Source organism: Myotis nattereri (genome assembly GCF_964212035.1).
Source record: "Myotis nattereri genome assembly, chromosome: 20".
Classification (NCBI taxonomy): domain Eukaryota; kingdom Metazoa; phylum Chordata; class Mammalia; order Chiroptera; family Vespertilionidae; genus Myotis; species Myotis nattereri.
In genome coordinates this window covers 2,726,803-2,746,951 of record NC_138096.1, presented here as the reverse complement: position 1 = coordinate 2,746,951, position 20,149 = coordinate 2,726,803, and the positions used below count along the sequence as shown (strand labels likewise).

The 20,149-nt window shown below is 42.8% G+C and overlaps 1 protein-coding gene across 1 annotated transcript in view; it reads left to right on the top strand.

The window, feature by feature from the left end:
• The window catches only part of KMO (kynurenine 3-monooxygenase), a 31,530-nt gene extending 17,727 nt beyond the window's left edge, over nt 1-13,803 (top strand). Inside the window, exons 7-15 of the mRNA XM_081114625.1 lie at nt 871-1,036; nt 3,917-3,988; nt 5,242-5,363; nt 6,699-6,846; nt 8,517-8,574; nt 9,213-9,295; nt 10,969-11,070; nt 11,391-11,450; nt 12,833-13,803. Of these exons, the coding sequence (XP_080970751.1) occupies nt 871-1,036; nt 3,917-3,988; nt 5,242-5,363; nt 6,699-6,846; nt 8,517-8,574; nt 9,213-9,295; nt 10,969-11,070; nt 11,391-11,450; nt 12,833-13,006 (985 nt within the window). The 3' untranslated portion in view covers nt 13,007-13,803. The remainder of the gene's footprint in view (nt 1-870; nt 1,037-3,916; nt 3,989-5,241; nt 5,364-6,698; nt 6,847-8,516; nt 8,575-9,212; nt 9,296-10,968; nt 11,071-11,390; nt 11,451-12,832) is intronic.
• Nucleotides 13,804-20,149: the final 6,346 nt, after the last annotated feature.

The window sequence follows — 20,149 nt, the reverse complement described above, 5'->3', positions numbered from 1 at the left end:
GATCTCCTGGTTCATAGGTTGATGCTCGCCACTGAGCCACAGCGGCCAGGCCCTTTTCCCCATTTTTTTCTACCTTTTCTACTGGCCTCAGAGTCTATGCCTTCTTCTTCCTGAATACCACAGTGCTTGGCTGTCGTACCTGTACAGGCAGCTGCTTCGCTCACCTGGTCCCATTCCCCTTCTCTTCTACATTCTGCCTCCACTCCAACGCAACCCCTGCGAGTGCGATTTTTCCCTTTGGCCAGGATAATGTATTGAAATCTTTTGTCTGAACATTCGAAACTAGAGGCCCAGTGCACAAAATCTGTGCACTGGTAGGGCCCCTAGTGGCTGCCAGCTGCCGGTCGGGTACTCCCTCCCTTCCCCTGGCCAGCCCTGCTCCCTGGTCAGACTCCCAGATAACCTCCCGGTCAAGGGGATAATTTGCCTACTTCGCTTTTATTATATAGGAGTCTCTCCTCCCTGTTCCCCTCCCCACACTGTATTCTTTTCTTAGGCTATTTTTTTTCTGCTACCCTTTTGTCAAGCCGAATGTATTGCTTCCGAAAAGCCCTGCTCACACCCCTGCCGTGGCTCATACATCCCCTCCACTTGGAATGCTGTGCCTTCTTTTCGAGATCCTCTCCCTTCATGCAGGGAACTCAACTCTCAGGCCCACTTCCATGGCCTCGAGAGCCTTTCTTCCTCGGTACGGCTGTGTGCGATCCTCATTCTCAGAGGAAAACCTGTCCTCAGGGTACGTGTTATCGTCTTCATTGCATAGCTATCAACTCAGAGCGGGAGGTCAGGTGTGTCCAGGTGAGGAGTAGGCCCACTCACTAGCTGCCTTGTTTGTTTGTTTGTTTTTCGATGGTTCATTTTATGTTTCAGATCTGACCAAGTTCCCAAAGACGTCACCTATGACCTCATTGTAGGATGTGATGGAGCCTATTCAACGGTCAGAGGTCACCTCATGAAGAAACCCCGCTTCGATTACAGTCAGCAGTACATTCCTCACGGGTACATGGAACTGACCATCCCACCGAGGAATGGGGATGTAAGTCCTTCCCTTTCTCATCCCCCTTATCCTCCCCCGAGCCCTGCACTCCACCTCAGGTCGGCATAGAAGTTGTGCTCAGTTGCATGTCCTGGTCAGTTTTGAGATTTGACACAAGTATTTTGTCACTAAAAATAAATGGGGGCACAGATATCTCTTTAATACTATCCCTGTCTCTCCCTTCCTTCTATTGAAAAATATCTTTTTGTTTTTAAATATATCATTTTATTGATTTCAGAGAGAAAGGGAGAGGGAGAGAGAGATAGAAACATCAATGGTGAGAGAGAATCATTGATTGGCTGCCTCCTGCATGCCCCACACTGGGGATCATGATCACATGTACCCCAACCAGGAATCAAACTGTGACCTCCTGGTTCATAGGTTGATACCGCTGTGCCAAATTGGCTAGGGCTCTTTGCCCATTTTTCAATTGGAGTGTTTGGTGTTAAGTTTTAAAGCTCCTTAGCAATATGGGATATCTACCCCTTGTCAGATGTATCACTGTGAATGTTCTCCAAAGAGTTTTCTTTCTTTTTTCTTTTTTTTTTTTTTAAATATATTTTATTGATTTTTTACAGAGAGGAAGGGAGAGAGATAGAGAGTCAGAAACATCGATGAGAGAGAAACATCGATCAGCCGCCTCCAGCACATCTCCCACCGGGGATGTGCCCGCAACCCAGGTACATGCCCTTGACCGGAACTGAACCTGGGACCTTTCAGTCCGCAGGCCGACGCTCTATCCACTGAGCCAAACCGGTTTTGGCCAAAGAGTTTTCTTATTCCCATGTTGAACCATATGTGTCCTGAGGCAAATATGTGATATGTACATTTTATATTGTCATAAGCAAGTAAATGTAGGAACTTACTATGAAAACTAAAGTACCCACAAAAGGAAGAAGGATCTTGGCTTATACGTAAGGACAATAAACAGCGTAGTTAAATACTTGATTTGCATACAAAACATCCATTTTTCAAGGTACTGATTTAATCTGTCTGTCTGAAATGCAGCTATCTGCAATATAACTGGTCAATTTGGGATAGTGGTAGCATATACCAGTTATATACCAAAATGTATCATCAATCAGGTCCATATTTTAAGATTTTGTCTTTCTATTTCTTCTTCCTGGTCAAAAAATGTGTTTACTAATTCTTTTTTTTAAAATATATTTTTTATTAATTTCAGAGAGGAATGGAGAGGGAGAAAGATCAATGATGAGAGAGAATCATGGATTGGCTGCCTCCTGCATGCCCCCTACTGGGGATCAAGCCTGCAACCTGGGCATGTGCCCTTGACCGGAATTGAACCTGGGACCCTTCAGTCTGCAGGCCGAAGATCTAGCCACTGAGCCAAACCAGCTAGGGCCAGGAATCCCTTGTTTTAACTTCTCCTGCCCCACAAATTTCTTACCTGCCCAGCTTTTACTTCCTATACTTCTAATTTAGCTCCAAATCATCTATTGTCTCTCTCCCATTTGAACTGCTATTAAAGGGAAGTTATTTGGCTTTCTGTATAGATATATGTTGCCTATTCAACTACACCGTGAGATCTTTTTTTTTTTTTAATATATTTTTATTGATTTTTTACAGAGAGGAAGGGAGAGAGATAGAGAGTTAGAAACATCGATGAGAGAGAATCATCGATCAGCTGCCTCCTGCACATCTCCCACTGGGGATATGCCCGCAACCCAGGTACATGCCCTTGACCGGAATCGAACCCGGGACCTCTCAGTCCGCAGGCCGACGCTCTATCCACTGAGCCAAACCGGTTTCGGCAACCGTGAGATCTTTGAGATCAAAGAGTTATGCGTTGATTCATTGCTATGTCTATGTACTGGGCTTTCTTTGGGGCTCTGGGGATTAAAAAGCCAGGAAGGAATATTCTCTTCTCCTAACACAAAGTATGCAAATGTTACCTAGGAGACGGCTCTGTGCTTCTGTGTTGTTCTTACTGTGTGCAATATACACATGGTAACTACTTTCTAAACAATTGTAAAAAGCAATGGGAACTCGAAATAGTTGGAAAATTGATTGGCTATGCTTGTACATATAAAATATCCCTGGGAGCAATAGGGGTTGTATTAGTTCTTGGGTCCATTGATCTACCCAATAATCAATACTTACTATGTTGCTGTAAAGGCCAGACCTCTCTACTATTTATGTTGTAGGAAAGAAGTGATAAGGGGCTAGTTTGTAAAATTTGGCTTTGCCCATGAAATTTAAATCAGGACCCTTCCATTCATACAAGTAAGTCCCCAAATAAGGTGAAAAATAAAATCTAAAAATATTGTATACACATATACAGGGTGCCCCCCCAAAAAAAAATGTATATACACTTTAACAGCTGATAGTTCAATTTTGAAAGTGAAATGTATTTTAATAAACACTGCCTTTAAAATCATTCAAAGTATGAGCAAACATTTTTGGGATACCTTATAATATGTGTGTATCCATACATATATAGCTTATATGAGTCAATATATATATTTATGTATAATGCTTATGTGTGTTTGTGTATGGTAATAAAGAGAAGAGAGAGAGAACATCTTATAGCCTGTTTTCAAATCTTCAATTATACCTAACACCTCCATACTGGGTATTGATAGGGTATTGATTTTAAACTTTTTGAAGTCAAGTGATCAAGTACATTTTTAATAAAAGGCAATCGTTTATATATATATATATATAACCTAACGTTGAGTTTATAAAGACAGAGACAAAGTATTGTCTAAGACTATTTCTACTTTTAATAATAGATATCATCATGAATATGACACTGATTTAAGTTCCTGTGGGAAAATTATAAAATACTGGTCAGCACAGCCCGTTTTATAGGTGCATTGCATTAACACACTAATCAGGTATATACACATTGCTCTGCAGTTTGCCATGGAACCGAATTATCTGCACATCTGGCCTCGAAACACCTTCATGATGATTGCACTTCCTAACAAGGTAGTATGGCATCTCTCGGCTCCTGTAATTTTGCGCCTACAACCAATGTTGTTCTTTATTCACTTTTGCACTGAGCATGTGTATACCTAACTAACCTCAGCATCGTGTAGGGAGGCTATAGCGTGATCACATCTTTGAAACTCCGGGCTTACGGAGGGAAAACGGAAGCCATTCCGATCATTTACATTGGAAAGGAGAGTCGGCATCCATGAATGACTGATGGGGGTTCTGTGTTGTGGAGCCTGTTATCTTTCCCAAGAGAGTGAAGGAAGAAGTGGCCCCCCAAAAGCCAAAGAGACTTAGGTTGTGCATTAGGAAGTACTTTCAGTTTTTAAGATTTAAAAAACACTAGAGGCCCGGTGCATGGATTCATGCACCGGTGGGGTCCCTTGGCCTGGCCTTCGCCCTCTCGCAATCTGGGACCCCTTAGGGGATGTTGGACTGCTGATTTAGGCCCGATCCCTGCAGGCCAGGCCAAGGGACCCCACCGGTGCATGAATCCGTTCACCGGGCCTCTAGTATGCATGTAAGATCTTTGGTTAATCTCTTCCCTCCCTCCCTCCTCCCCGCTTCCCTCTGAGATTCATCAGTCTGTTCCATGTTTCCATGCCTGTGCATTGAGTGTCTGCCCCCTGATGGTCAGTGTGCATCATAGCCACCAACTGAAGGGTAAAATGGTGAAACAGTCACTTAGGCTTGTATATATATAAATTGGAATATACATTATCAAAAAAAGAGTAGGGCTGTTCTTTCATTAGACTCTCCACGTTTTTATATATAAAATGTATAGTATTATTGTTATTTCATTGTTGTGGTTGCTGTTATTGTTATTATGCTATGTAGATCGATATCGGTATCTGTTGGTCTTTTTCTGTTATCTTTTTTTCTCTTGGTATCAATCTTGGGTCCAATGCCTATTCATACTGTCATAAGACGAACGATAGAGGAAAACAGGGAAGCGATATTAAATCCAGCCCACCTAGTAGTAATCCAAGGTGTGGTGTTTGCTTGGTGAAAATGTCTGAAACTCACAAGGTAGAAATTCCCCTAATGACTGAGAAGCAGAGGAGTAGCTGGAGCCTCAGCAGTTTTTTCCTTTGGGCGTCAGGGAGCGCGAGGCTGCCTCTCCTTTCTGCTTGGACACTCCTCCCAGGTGCCATCTGCCACAGCCGGAGCCCTGCGATTTGGGGGTTCACATTTATGCCCACATCATGGGCCTCCTAGTCCCGCTCACCCTGTTCCTTTCCTCACAGAACAAAACTTTCACCTGCACTCTGTTCATGCCCTTCGAAGAGTTCGAGAAACTTCCCACCAGCAGAGACGTGCTGGATTTCTTCCACAAGTACTTCCCAGACGCCGTCCCTCTCATGGGAGAGTAAGTCTTGAGATGTGCCATCGTCCCTAGCCAGTCCGGCTCAGTGGATAGAGCGTTGGCCTGCGGATTGAAGGGTCCCGGGTTTGATTCTGGTCAAGGGCACGTACCTTGGTTGCAGGCTCCCCGACCCCGACCAGGGTGCATGCAGGGGGCAACCAGTCGATGTGTGTCTCATCGATGTTTCTCTCTGCCTCTCCCTCTACCTTCCATGCTCTCTAAAAATCAATGGAAAAATATCCCCGGGTGAGGATTAACAACAACAAACAAACAAACAAACAAACAAGATATGCAATCATGACTTTTGCTCCATTGGTCTGAGTTATTCAAAAATCGAATGGAGATTATGCGCCTTATCTGTGTTGCTTATACTTGCCCAGTTGGGCAGTGACCTAGACATGAAGCCTGCATGAGCAAAAGCGGACGCTGTGCTGTGAGCAGTGAGTTGAACAACCGCAGGCCACAGCCAGTTTCTCTGGGAAAGACAAGTCACAGGTGTCCCCAGGCCTGTCTATATCCTGTGCGGGCTCTCAGGCCCCTGGTGAACAAGCAGCTCTGAGCCCCAGCAGATACCAGCAGCCCCAAGTTCACGTACCAGCTGTGCAAGCTTTCCTTCGTCTCAGCCCCACAGTAAAATGGCGATAGCAATGGTGCCTGCCCCAGAGGTTTACCGTGAGGACTGAAGGGCCCTGTGCCCCTGAATCATTCATCACAGCGCCTGGCCCATAGCAAGTGATGGTATTGGCTCCTCGGGCCCATGTCAGCATCACCCTCCCTGTGGGCCTTTGTCCCCTGGCCTCACTCAGTGCCTGTGTCCCACTGTCCCTCCCTCCCGGAGTCCAGCTCACTTTCTCCCCTGATGATGTCTTCACAGAGGCACACAAGGCTGCAGAAAGAGCACGGTTTTAGGACTTCTCTGCCCCTGACTTCCTTGAGTCTCAGGGTTTTCATCTTTAAAATGAACATCAGGCCTGGCCAATGTGGCTCAGTGGTTGAGCACTGACCTATGTATGAACCAGGAGGTCATGGTTTGATTCCTGGTCAGGGCACATGCCCAGTAGGGGGCATGAGAGAGGCAGCTGATCAATGGTTCTCTGTGATCATTGATGTTTCTCTCTCTCTCTCTCTCCCTTCCTCTCTGGAATCAACAAGAATATATCTTTTTAAGAAATGAAATGTGGGGATCAGAAGAAACTTCAGTTTCTCCCTCTCCTGCCATTCTTGTGTATTTATCCGTCAATAAAGTCCTATGGTAACAAAGCCAATAGACGTGAAAGGATGGGGCAGTGGTTAGTGCCTAGTTTACCATCTTTCCATTCCGTTTCTCTTTCTCCGAAGGCAAGCCCTGACACGGGACTTCTTCCTGTTGCCCGCCCAGCCCATGATCTCTGTGAAGTGCTCCCCTTTTCACTTTAAGTCACGTTGTGTGCTGATGGGAGACGCAGCTCACGCCATTGTGCCCTTTTTTGGGCAAGGAATGAACGCAGTAAGTTCTCCGCGTCCCCCCTGGCACATACACACACACCTTCCCCAGGTAATAATATCTCAAATAAAACCAAACATGCCCTAGTGGGTTTGGCTCAGGGGACAGAGCATCAGCCCTCAGACTGAAGGGTCCAGGGTTCGATTCTAGTCAAGAGCACATACCTTGGTTGCAGGCTCCAACCCTGGCCCTGGTTGGGAGGCAATCAATCCAAGTGTCTCTCTCACTTCGATGTTTCTCCCTCTCCCTTCCACTCTCTCTAAATATCAATAAAAAAATATCCTTCGGTGAGGATTAACAACAGCAGCAAAAAAAAAAAAAAAAAAAACCCAGAAAAAATAAAACGTAACTAACACTATCCTCACAGAGTCTCCGAGAACACAATCAATGCAACCATCATACCAGCTGTTGAACTAGATGCATCAGTAACTATAGGCAAGTCTTGAATTACTTGATCCAGCAATTTAATGTAGAAAAAGAAGCATGGAGCCTAAGATAGTTATGGGCGCACTTACAAACTGTGTTGGTAATTTAACATTTGGAGACTTGACTTCCAGCAACACAAAACTTCGTTTCTAGAATTTTCTAGATATCATGCATAAGAATATAAAGTTAGGCGCAAAGAAAGAAAAGATCTCAAATTATCTTTTTTCCCCTTCACTTCTCCCCCTCCGACCCCCCAAAGGAATGGAAACCACAATCGATGGGGTTAAATAAAACTGTGAAACAGATTAGGTGTTGAATACTATTGCTTTCAGGGAAATGTTATCATTCTGGCTAGAAAAATATTTCAGAAAAGAAATAGTGTTCAAATATCACGTGTGTGTTTGATAACTAATAGCTTTCTAATCATAGTCTTTTATTGTTTTGGTTACTGGGATACATTCCAAGTATAAACAGGTGGTGAATCCAATCAATTGTATTTTCTACAAAGCAGTGGTAAATATTTTGTTTTATGAAAACCTAAGAACACACCAATTTTAGTGGATAAGTACCCAAGGCTCTGGCATCAAAAGGCGTGGGTTCAAACCCTCACTCTACAATTACACTTTGCACAGCTAACTTATCTTTATTTCCTTATCTGTAAAATTGGGATTTTATTAGTAACTACCTCATAGAGATCCTTGGGAAGCAAATGAATTAAGAGTTTAAAAGTGTTATTATCTCTGCCATAGAGGGTTTCTGTCACATTGAAATGAACAGTCTATATAACTGGCAAGTCTATTTGTTTCAGATGTAATTTCTATATTTGATGTGAAAACTTATCTTTTAACTTTTACATATTTTAGATCGCCTCTAAAACTGTAGTCTGAATTTTTAGAAAGCGGGAAATATAGCTTTTGATTTTCTTCTTTCCCACTGTAGTTAGCATAGCACCTTCCTAATTTTGTGGAGTTCTTCATATTGGAAATTCGCTGTGCTCTTGGCTTATAGGAACTAAATTTATATGAGAGTTCTATCCTGTCATTAAATGTGAATCTTAAAGACCTGGAGAGTTCCAATATAATTCTAATACTCTTGGAAGATTCATATAATGCCGGGTGTGGCTCTTCAGTGTTGTGTGCTGGTTGAGGGTAAATATCCTATGACCTACCCATGGGAGGTCTCTTCAAAATTGCTAAGAAGCGTTGGTGATTTCCAGTTCATTTTTCCCCATTTGTTTCTTATTTTAGGGGTTTGAAGACTGCCTGGTATTTGATGAGCTAATGGAGAAATTCAATAATGACCTCAGTAAGTACAATTTCTCAGGTGGACGCGGACCAGCCCTGCTGATTGACGGTGGGCCTATTTCTAATCCTGTATGACCACAGGCCCCCTCTGCCCAGTTCCTGTTCAGGATGATAAATGTTTCTGCTCATAGATCCTGCCACGCTCGTTGACCGTATCAGATGAGGAGCAGCCAGAGAGGGAAACCTAGTTTGCTTTAAGATAAGATAAAGTTCTGAGACCAAAATCTGGTGGCGTATGCTCCTTTCTCTCCCGTTCAACCTGGGTGCCACCCTGCCTGTGCCCCGACAGCGGCCCCAGAAACACTGGCAGCAGTTCTGGTGGCTTCTCACTTTTTGCCCCATCGAAGGTTTCAATCTGATACTTCCATTTGCCTTTTGATTAAAACTGATTCCACCAATATGCCAATTTTACAAGTATGAAAGTTTAAACATTTTATACGCAATTCTAAAATGAAATGTACATAATTTTTATCTGTAAAAGAAGTCGCCAATAGTCGCCTCTCTGAAATCAATAAAAGTATATTAAAAAATAAAAGGTTAGAGAGAATAAAAGGTCAGAGAATAATTTTATCCATGCAGAGTCCAGCTCATTTTTATAGACTGTCTCAAAAACGATGTATTCTTTAATTTGGCTTCTAGGTATGTGTCTTCCTGAATTCTCAAGATTTAGAATTCCAGATGACCATGCGGTTTCAGACCTGTCCATGTACAATTATGTGGAGGTTAGTGAGAGGGTTTGGTTCTATTCTATGAGGTCATTCGCTGACACTCTAACAAACTTTTATTAAAAATTTGCAGATAAAGAAAATATGACCAGAGGTATGGGTGCGTGAGACAGAATAACAGACCTCAGTGGGGTGTGGGGTGGGAGGGGACAGGAAGAGATTAAACAAAGACATATATGCATAACCCATGGACACAGACAATAGTATGGGGAAGGCCTGGGGTGGGGCAGGGGTTGGGTCGAAGGGGGCGAAATGGGAAAATATGGGAGACATCTGTAAAACTGTAAACAATTAAAGAAAATAGGTAACAAAAGAATACACACACACACACACACCTTTCCTTACACATCGGTGGTTTGTGACTATGTAGACGGTGATAATCATCCCTGCACCTCATCTCCATCTACGCTTCAGTGACATTTAGGAGGCGACGAAGACGATAAAGTACCAAATGCCAGTTCAAACTCGGATCATTCACAGACTCAAACCTTAGACGTTTACTAGAGTTAGTAACATGCTATTTTAATGAACACAGAACTTTGATATGTGTTAATACATTTGAAAAATCTAAGAAATCGCCTTTCTACTCTTAACCTTATAATCTCCACCCTTAGGGTAGCATTGAATACCCTTGGGGCTATTATGCCTTTCAAAAAAAAAAAAAAAAAGGCAACACCAAAACAATTCATGGTCAGAAGATGAATCATCTGAAGGAAAACGTAATTCCATATTGAGTCAATCACATGAAAAGCTCACAACCATTTATTGTGGTTCTAGTTTAAAAATAAGCCAAAGAAAAAATTTACAAGACAAATGTAAAGAGAGTGTAGCTGTTTTTCCCTGGCTTCATAAGACAGAGAGTAGTCACGTGGCCTCCACCTTGAGCAGAGTGGTTCCATATGCAATGAAGGAAGTTCTACAAAAATACCCAAAGGCTCGCCGAAACCGGTTTGGCTCAGTGGATAGAGCGTCGGCCTGCGGACTCAAGGGTCCCGGGTTCGATTCCGGTCAGGGGCATGTACCTGGGTTGCGGGCGCATCCCAGTGGGAGATGTGCAGGGGGCGGCTGATCGATGTTTCTCTCTCATCGATGTTTCTGACTATCTCTCTCCCTTCCTCTCCGTAAAAAATCAATAAAAATATATTTTAAAAAAAAAAATACCCAAAGGCTCATGACTATCTTCCCTGTGTCTTTCAAAACCAGGCAGCTACAATCCAGTATTTGTCCTGAATATAGAGTAGGTTTAATCTTATCACTTCCTACCATCAACAATATTCCAAACCAACCAGGAAGCAACAGAAATTAGTCAGATCACCAGGCTTCCAGATTACCCAACAGATGCAGTTGAACAAACTCCACACAGTTCCCATATTGACCCCTGAGCAAAACAGAGTTCTCCAACAGGTTGGTGTCAATGGTCGACCGCTTTTTTAAAAAAATCTCTTTATTGATTAAGTTATTACATATGTGCCCTTATCCCAATGCTTGACCTCTTCAAGGTCATGTCCTCCCTGCACTGTTGAGAATGACTAAAAGGGGTTGGGAAACAAGAATTGATTTGACTACTTTGTGTCTGGCTTTGTGATGAAGACGAAGAGAGTAGTAAGTTGTAGGAAAGGAGTAAGGGTGCATGGTTCAAGGTATTCTTTAGAACTCTTGCGTTATTGCAGATGCGAGCACATGTCAACTCAAGATGGTTCATCTTCCATAAGAACGTGGAGCGATTTCTTCATGCGATCATGCCATCGACCTTCATCCCCCTCTACACCATGGTAAGGTCTGAATGTGAGACTTTGCCTCACTTTAAGCTTCTGTTCAGCCATTAAAGAATTACACAGCCCTAGTTGGTGTGGCTCAGTGGATAGAGCAACGGCCTACGGACTGAAGGGTCTCAGATTTGATTCCGGTCAAGGGCACATGCCCAGGTTGAGGGCTCCAACCCCAGTGGGGGGTGTGCAGGAGACAGCCGATCAGTGAATTGCTCTCATCGTTGATGGTTCTCTTTCATACCCCCTCTCCCTTCGTCTCTGAAATCAATAACAATCTATTTAAAAACAAAAATACACAGAATGCTCTTTAAACTTTCTTACAGGTCACATTTTCCAGAATAAGGTACCATGAGGCGATGTTGCGCTGGCGTTGGCAAAAAAAGGTCGGGAAAGACTTTTTTTTGGTTTGTTCTTAATTGGCTGTGTCCAGATGGGTAGTGTTTTGGTTCTGCATACTTTAGGCAAGCGCAGAAATGCTGTGCTACATGAAATGTTTGCCTTCCAAATAATGAAAAAGTGCCCTGGGTACACAGAATGCAATGTGCCAAAGGTAGAGAGAGAGAGAGAGAGAGAGAGAGAGCGAGCGAGCACACTTTGGAAGGGAAGATATTAAAAAACAAAAAGAGAATTTGGTGCTAACTCTACACTTTTGACTATTTTAGCGAAGTGACTTTTGACTTTTTTAAAAGCAATGGAGTTCTGCTTCATGTAATACTCTTGGGGATTTCATTTGTAAAACTGGGCAAAAATTAATCACCTATAAAACATAGTCTAAGTCCAATGCATGGCTATGCCACACTCATTTTGGGCAATGGACCTAGAGAAGCCAATAAACGGACATTCAGATTCCACATCTTCCACTTTGGAAATCTTACAACTTCATTCACCCAACAAATGGTTTTGTTTAGTGTAGAGACTGAGCTGGGCCTGGTGGTGAACAAGAACTAGCCCCTGCCCTTCACAGAGCTCAGAGACGAGTGGGGGAAATGTCGCGGAAAGACATAAACTGCCCCTGGAGAGAATGGGGGTGGGCCCAGGCAACTGGAAGCTGAAGACCCCCGCCCCCCACATGGCCCAAGTGGAAATGGCAAGGATTTCAGGGGAGCTGGAAGGTAGCAAATCCATGTGAAAGTGGCTAGAGGAGGAGCCAGAATGGTAAGCAGTCTTCAACATCTTTTTTTGAATGAGTAAGGTGTAATCCTATATAATAAAAGGGTAACATGCAAATTGACCCTAACGGCAGAAAGATCAGTCGCTATGACATGCACTGACCACCAGGGGGAAGACGCTCAATGCAGGAGCTGCCCCCTGGTGGTCAGTGCAGTGGCGGGAGCCTGTCCCGCCTCCTCGGCAGCGCTAAGGCTGTCCAGGCTGTCAGAGGGATGTCTCACTGCCAGCTTAGGCCCAATCCCCCCGGGGAGCAGGCCTAAGCTGGCAGGTGGACATCCCCCGAGGGACTGTAAGAGGGCACAGGCTGGGCTGAGGGACCACCCTGAGTGCACTAATTTTCGTGCACCGGGCCTCTAGTTGACATATAACATTACACTGATTTCAAGTGTACAACATGATTCAATGTTTGTATATACTGCAACGCGATCACCATGCTCTTCTCATGGACACTGTGCAGGGGCTGAGCTGTGAGTCTGACTCTTTCTCATCATTGATGTTTCCCTCTCCCCTCCTGTCTGAAATCTATAAAAATCTATTTTAAAAAAAGATTTGAATCTCTGGACGAATAACATGAGAATTCTTGCTGTGTTTACAGGTGATAAACAAAGGGTTCTTCATCTTCGGAACACTGATAGCCACCGGCAGTACCTACTTCCTTATACGCTCCATGGCCCCGAGGCCCCTGGACTACTTCAGAAGACCATGGGATTGGGTCACTAACCTCCAGAATACAGGACACGTTTCCCTGAAAACTCCCTGGAGTCACTAGAACAAATCTCCACTGTCATCAGCAGGTGACAGAAAGGTCCTGAAGTAACAAATACACTTGATTTCTCTGTAACCAAATCTCAGGATCCAAGCCATGGCTCTCATCATCATATTTAAGTCACTCATGGAAGATGTTTGTCGGCTTAGAATTAAATCCAATGTGGAATTTCCGTGTGTTCACTGAGAATGTTTTTAAGGCCACCATTTCAAGTTGCCATGAGTAGCTTCCTACAACGCTATGCTCACGTCATGTCCTTGTAAATATAAAAGTGAACTGATACCTCTTTCACTTCTCGAAGAGGAAGGCTGTGGGGTGTCTAGGAAGACACTGAACACACTCTTTCTTTAAAGGGCAGAATAGAGGATTTAGTCAACACCTGGGACTAAAGATCACCATTTGCCTAACACGTTCAGGGCACTTTTCATCGCTTAGATGCAACTGACCTAAGCACAGGGCTCAGACGCACTTGAAACTAGAAGTGTAAATGAGGAATTTAGGGGCTTGCTAGTGGATTTGTGCCTCATCACAATGAATCGATATTCTTTTCCAGTCTTCAAAGGTCAGTATTACCTTCTGAAGACCAGCAAAGTCTATGGATGCCATGCCGAGTGAAGGATGGGAAGGGTTGTGTTTATAAATTAAATATCTGCATGTACAAGAGGATAGAAAGGAAACCAAGGGAGATGGTATTCATATAAACACGAAGCCGTATTTTATTCCATTTCAGACTTTTAGAAGCAATGTACTGACTTATTTTTGAACTGCATGCTGCGGCAGAACCAGAATAAACTGACTTTAAAAAAATTGTTTTAAGTTTATGTATTTCAGAGAGGAAGGGAGAGGGAGGGAGAGAGAGAAACATCGGTGATGGGAGAGAATTATTGACTAGCTGCTTCCTGCACGCCTCCCACTGGGGATCGAGCCCACAATCCAGAAGGCTAAGTTCTAACCCAGGACTTGCCTCTGGGCTCAGCCCTTAATCACTAGGAGCCTCAGTCCCCTCATCTTTAATACAGTCCATTGACCTGTGTAGTCTCGTAGAACCTTTAATGGTGTTTAATGTTTTCTAATTTACTTAAAGAAGTATAAAATGGATTATTTTACCTAGATCGTCAAATCGCTAAGACAGCCTGAGAGAATCATGATAAATTGGGACCATTTCTCCACGATCCTGGAAACTCTTTTATTCAGATTATAACCCTCAGATTCTCAGAGCAGGCAGCAAACATGTGATGTGCAGAGTTCTGCACGGCTAAGCCCACAGCTGCTCTTGAATGAGAACTGATTTCCCAAAGGAACTCTTGCCGGAAACTGCTGTGACTTCCAATTCACAGCTAATGACTGTGAAGTGGGGTTTGATGAGGAATCTGTGATTGGTTTCATTAGGGGCTTGGTTGCTGGTAAGAGCACTTGGTGAAATCTAAGTGGTTCCAGTCCGTTAAAACCAGCGTATCTCACCCGGCCGGCGTGGCTCAGTGGTTGAGCATCCACCTATGAACCAGGAGGTCACAGTTCAATTCCAGGGCAGGGCACATGCCTGGGCTGCAGGCTTGATGCCCAGTGTGGGGCATGCAGGAGGCAGCTGATCAGTGATTCTCTCTCATCACTGGTGTTTCTCTCCTCTCTCTCTCTCTCCCCCTTACTCTCTGAAATCAATAAAAATATATTTAAAAACAAAAATAAATAAAATCAGCATATTTGCTCCTACTTTGTTCCCAGTAGAGTTATTAAGGAGTAAGGGCTTACATTGTAAAGTTCTTTGACAAAGTTCCTCAGATAAAATGCTCCTTAGAAGTTCCTCCTATTATTATTATACATGTTTTATTAAGGTGAGGGAAAAGATTCCCGTATATCAAAAATATGCTCTTAAATAAACTGGTTATTTCTGACTATACTAAGCTCATTATGCTACAAAAATACAAATGCTTTAAATACTGATTTTAAAAAAGGTACCTGGCATACTGTTGATACTTAGTATGTAAGTTTAAACTGGAAAATGTATTGCAGTTCAACAAACTCTAAGGGTTCCTTTTATTTCTAGCATTATTATGAAAATTAAGGAAAAATTACCAAATAAATTAGAGCATGTGCTTATAGTATTTAAAAATATATTTGAACTAACATATCTAAATTATTGATACTATCTAAAGTTATATTTAAGAAACTAGATGCTTATTAAAATCATGTATTCATATGGACAAAGAATAGAAAGTAACATGAATAATTAAAACATTTGATTTTTTTGTTTTTGTTTTTTTAGAGTAGAGGGACCAGACACGTAGATACAAAAGATAATTTCTCTTGGGGTTTTTTCTTCTCCCTTGAGTTTGTGGAATCTAAAAATCTTCTAATCACATAAACAATCATCACCTAAACACTTACACTTGGCACGTTTTCTCACACGTAATTTTCCCGAACATTACACAGATCACGACTCCAACAAGGATACCAACCAAGGGTCTATTGCAGCGGTTCTCAACCTGTGGGTCGCGACCCCTTTGGCGGTCGAACGACCCTTTCACAGGGGTCGCCTCAGACCATCCTGCATATCAGATATTTACATGACGATTCATAGCAGTAGCAACATGACAGTGATGAAGTAGCAACGAAAATAATTGTATGGTTGGGTCACAACATGAGGAACTGTATTTAAAGGGCCAGAAGGTTGAGAACCACTGGTCTATTGCCTATTGACCAGAACCTCTCACGACCCAGATAACTCCTCTTAGACTAGGATTAGGAGGTCTCCATGCTCAGATTGGATCTCTGAGGTTTGCAAATACCCTCAGCTTGCCTAGGCGCATGACAATCTCTAGCGCCCCCTAGAGACTTTGAACTTGAACCCACAGAAAACCCAAGCTACCAGACAGGCCCACTTCCCACAGTCACCACCTCCCCTTCCTTTGCCCTTGGTTTCTCACTCCAAACAGTCGCTGATCACCTAGTGCCGTGGTCGGCAAACTGCGGCTCACCAGCCACATGCGGCTCTTTGGCTCCTTGAGTGTGGCTCTTCCTAAGCCTTAGGAGGACCCTAATTAAGTGAATAACAATGTACCTACCTATACAGTTTAAGTTTAAAAAATGTGGCTCTCAAAAGAAATGTCAGTTGTTGTACTGTTGATATTTGGCTCTGTTGACGAATGAGTTTGCCGACCAGTGACCTAGTACTCGCACGTGCTGTTCAGCTGTGGGTGAGAAAATAAGCCTGGGTCTCTGCCCTGAGGAATTAATTCACTGTTTGGTGAGGGTGACACGCACACGGACTGCTTCCATGAGGGATTCATGCCATGGGGGAGGGGAGGAGGGAGGGCTACGGGAATGCACAGGATGGGTGATCAGTTCAGACCAGCAGGAGATCCTGAGCTTAGCCTTCCGAGGTGAGTCGCAGGAAAGACAGAAGAATGTTCCAGGGAAAAGAAGAGCATTAAAGCAAAGGACACGTGGTGGCAAGATCTAGGAACAAGAAACATTGCAGCTGGCTGAACCCTCAAGTGGCGAGAAAGTGGGCGTGTCAGGAGAGGATGCTGGCGAGGAGGACGAGGGATGGCCATGCGGGCCCTGGCAGTCACACCCGGGGACCTTGTTTTCGATCATGCAGGCAATGGGACGGCTCCAGGAGTTTAAGCGAGGCAGTGACATGAGAGTGTTTATATTTGGGGACAATTACGCTGGTGGCAGCGTGAAGAAAATGGACCGGAGGAAAACAAGAATCAAGGAAGGAAAACGAAGGTCCTTAGGAATTGTGTCCGTGGCAGGAGGTGAGGGGGGAAACGATACATGGAAACATCTTTGAGGTTGAAGAGATAAAGACTGATAATTGGATGGGGGGGGGGGGGGGGGCGGAACAAGGATGAAGGACAGATTACTCTCCAATGGCTGGGGAGCTGGGAATGACCAATCACAGCCTCAGGCAGCACCAGAGGCCACAGGGAAGCAGGCGGTGCCTCTAGAGCAGCGGTTCTCAACCTTACTAACGCCACGACCCTTTAGTACAGTTCCTCACGTTGTGGTGACCCCCAATTTCATTGTTACAAATTGAACATAATTAAAGCATAGTGATTGATCACAAAAACAATATGTAATTATATATGTGTTTTTCTGATGGTCTTAGGCGACCCCTGTGAAGGAGTCGTTTGACCCCCAAAGGGGTCGTGACCCACAGGTTGAGAACCGCTGCTCTAGAGCCAGGCGATTCAGACACCATAGGGGCACCCACCACCCTGGTCACCCAGGAAGTGATGCCCACGACCACAGGCCCAGAGAATAGACTGACAGTTGACAGAGGTGAGGGAGGCTGGGGGGAGGGGGGTTAGGGGAGGGGGGTGAAAAAGGGGAAGAATGAGAAGTATCAGACCAGTGACGGAGATGTAGATTACAGCATGGGGAATAGAGTCAATGATATTGTGATAACGGTGTACGGGGCCAGGTGGGTACTTAAAGGACATGCCTGTCTCTAACCACTATGCTGTACATCCGAAACGAACACAGAATCATGTTGAGTGTGAACGGTAACTGAACATTTGCTTTTTAAAATTATTTAAAGGAAACGAAAACTTGCGTTCTATCACCATCTGCTGGGAAGCAGAAGAAAAACATCTCATCAAAGGGCTGAATTATTAAAACCGAAACAGGACCTAAAGAGGAAGAGTGCTCACTACTTCAAAGGCGCCAACCGAGGAACAGCCCATCAAGCACTAGGAACAACCAAGGTAACATGATAACACGGAAAGGAAGCGACGATTCTCCAGAAACCGAGTTCAAAGTCATGGAAGGCTGTGATCTAAAGGATAGAGAGTTCAAAAGAGCAGCCAGGAAGAAAATCAATGAGACGAGAAAACACAAAAAGGCAGTGCTGTCTGGTCTGCTTCCCACATCCCTGGGTTGGGTTTGGGCCAGACGGGGGATGGGAGATGGTTCTGGAAGGTCTCAGAGGGCTAAGGGGTACTGGCTGTGCCCTCGCGGAGCAGCACTTACAGTTACTCAACAAGGAGAGGGTGGCAGTGGAAGCTATAACCCTGGTGTCTGGGAAGGATGAATCCAAGGGGAGCAGGAATATAATACCTTTGTTCTTACTTTTAAGTATGGGGGTGAATAGAGGAATAAAAGTCTCAAGCAGAAATGGGGTGCTCAAGGCCTTTAGTTACGACCTACAAAAAAATTTGGCACAGGCCAGCCAGCGTGGCTCAATAGTTGAGCATCAACCTAAGAACCAGGTGGTCAGGGTCAATTCCCTGGTGGGGGCACATGCCCAGGTTGTGGGCTCGATCTCCGGTGTGGGGCGTGCAGGAGGCAGCCGATCCATGATTCTCTCTCATCACTGATGTTTCTCTCTCTCTCCCTTCCCCTTTGAAACCAATAAAAATATGTTTTTTAAAACTTTTGGCATAAACCCACTGCATGAATGTCCCCAAGGATGCCTAGTTCTTTAAAACCATAAAATCAATAAAAATGTATTTTTTAAAAAAACACTGCAAAATGCTTAAAGATGCATTTCCTTCCGAGTGAACTTCAAACAGGTATTTACAACAAGAGTTGTAAAACCTGACATCAACATTTTTGGAGATTATCCTTTGAATTTAATATTTAAATATATATTTTTTTCATCTAAAGGAGAATTTTAGAACTTTCCAAGGAATCAATAATTTCTCACCAAATCAGTATACCATAATCTTTTTTCATTGCACACATCAATATTTTACAGAAAATAACGACCTCTTAATGTTAAATTCCAATTAATCATGTTTTATTCTGATTCTCAATGTACATGAATATAATCAGTAAATATAACTTATGTTCTAACACTTTTGAGTCTCATTTAAACATTTTCCCATACAATTTTACATATATAAATATTATTTAATGTCTACATAACAGTTTTTGATAGCAATAGCAATACACAAAATCTTATTTATACATTTCCCAATTATTGGGCTTTAAAAAAACTCAAATGAATGGAATTACTAGAAATATCTTTAAACAATTAATCCTTTAATTTTATTTTCCTGGATATATGCTTCTCAAAATGAGATCTATCAAAAGATATTGGTTATAGAGCTCTTATTATGTTTTTCTAAATAGTTCTTTTAAAATCTACTAATAGAATACTACTACTGGTATGTGGAACATGCAGTTGAAAACTTTTGCTACTAGCATGAACTAGTAGAAATTAGGTCAAAGTTGTTTCAATTTTCATTTTTAATACCAGGAAATCTGAATATCATCCTTAGAATTTATTTGTATTTTTTCATCTGTACCAATCCTTTCAATGAATTTGCCTGGTAGAGTAGAAAACCTTATGGATTTGCATCTCCCCTTTAAGAAATATTAAGCCCTTGATCTATCTATCTATCTATATATATATATATAAATATATATATATAAAATGCAAGTAGCTTTTTAAAAACCCATCTTGTCTTCCTCTTCTATTTAGTACATTTTTCATTTACTTAATCTCATCTACCTGTCAATAATGATTTTCATTGCCATCAAGTTTCCTTTGTGCCATTATTGGGATGAGAAATGCAGTGTTTTTATTTTTATCTTGATATTTAACATTTTAATTCACCTGATCTAATTTCTTTCCATTCTAGCATCCAGCTAGTCTTTCCAACAGCACTTAGTATTTACTTCTTTCCAACTGGCTTATTAGTCTTAAACTTTCTACTCAGTACATAGTATATTTAGAAAGGTTGCTTAATAGCATGTTTTAAGAATTTGAAGTATGAGACTCCCGTTTTTTCCCCTAAATTAAAAAAACTTATCCTGGCGTGCTTATTTTCCTAAATAATTTATCACAATTCTGTCAAATTATAAGGCATCCACTAGGAGTGTGAAGTGGCAGTATGGTAAAGCTACATATGAAAGCCACCTACTGCCATTCCTATGGACATTTCACATATAATGTAATCCTCAGAATGCTGCTGCAAAGTAGCTATTTTATAGATGATGAAATAGAAGCCAGGAGTGATTTCTCCAAGATTATACCACTGGCAAGTAGTGAGGGGAGGACTGGAATTTTGGTTTTTGGATGCCCTATTCCTTCTTTTCCACTGCACTAGGGTGCAGTTCCTTCCACCTGCTTCTATATAAGCGTCGGTCTTAATTTATCCCAATATAGTTGTAGAATATTCCTTAAATGGTTCA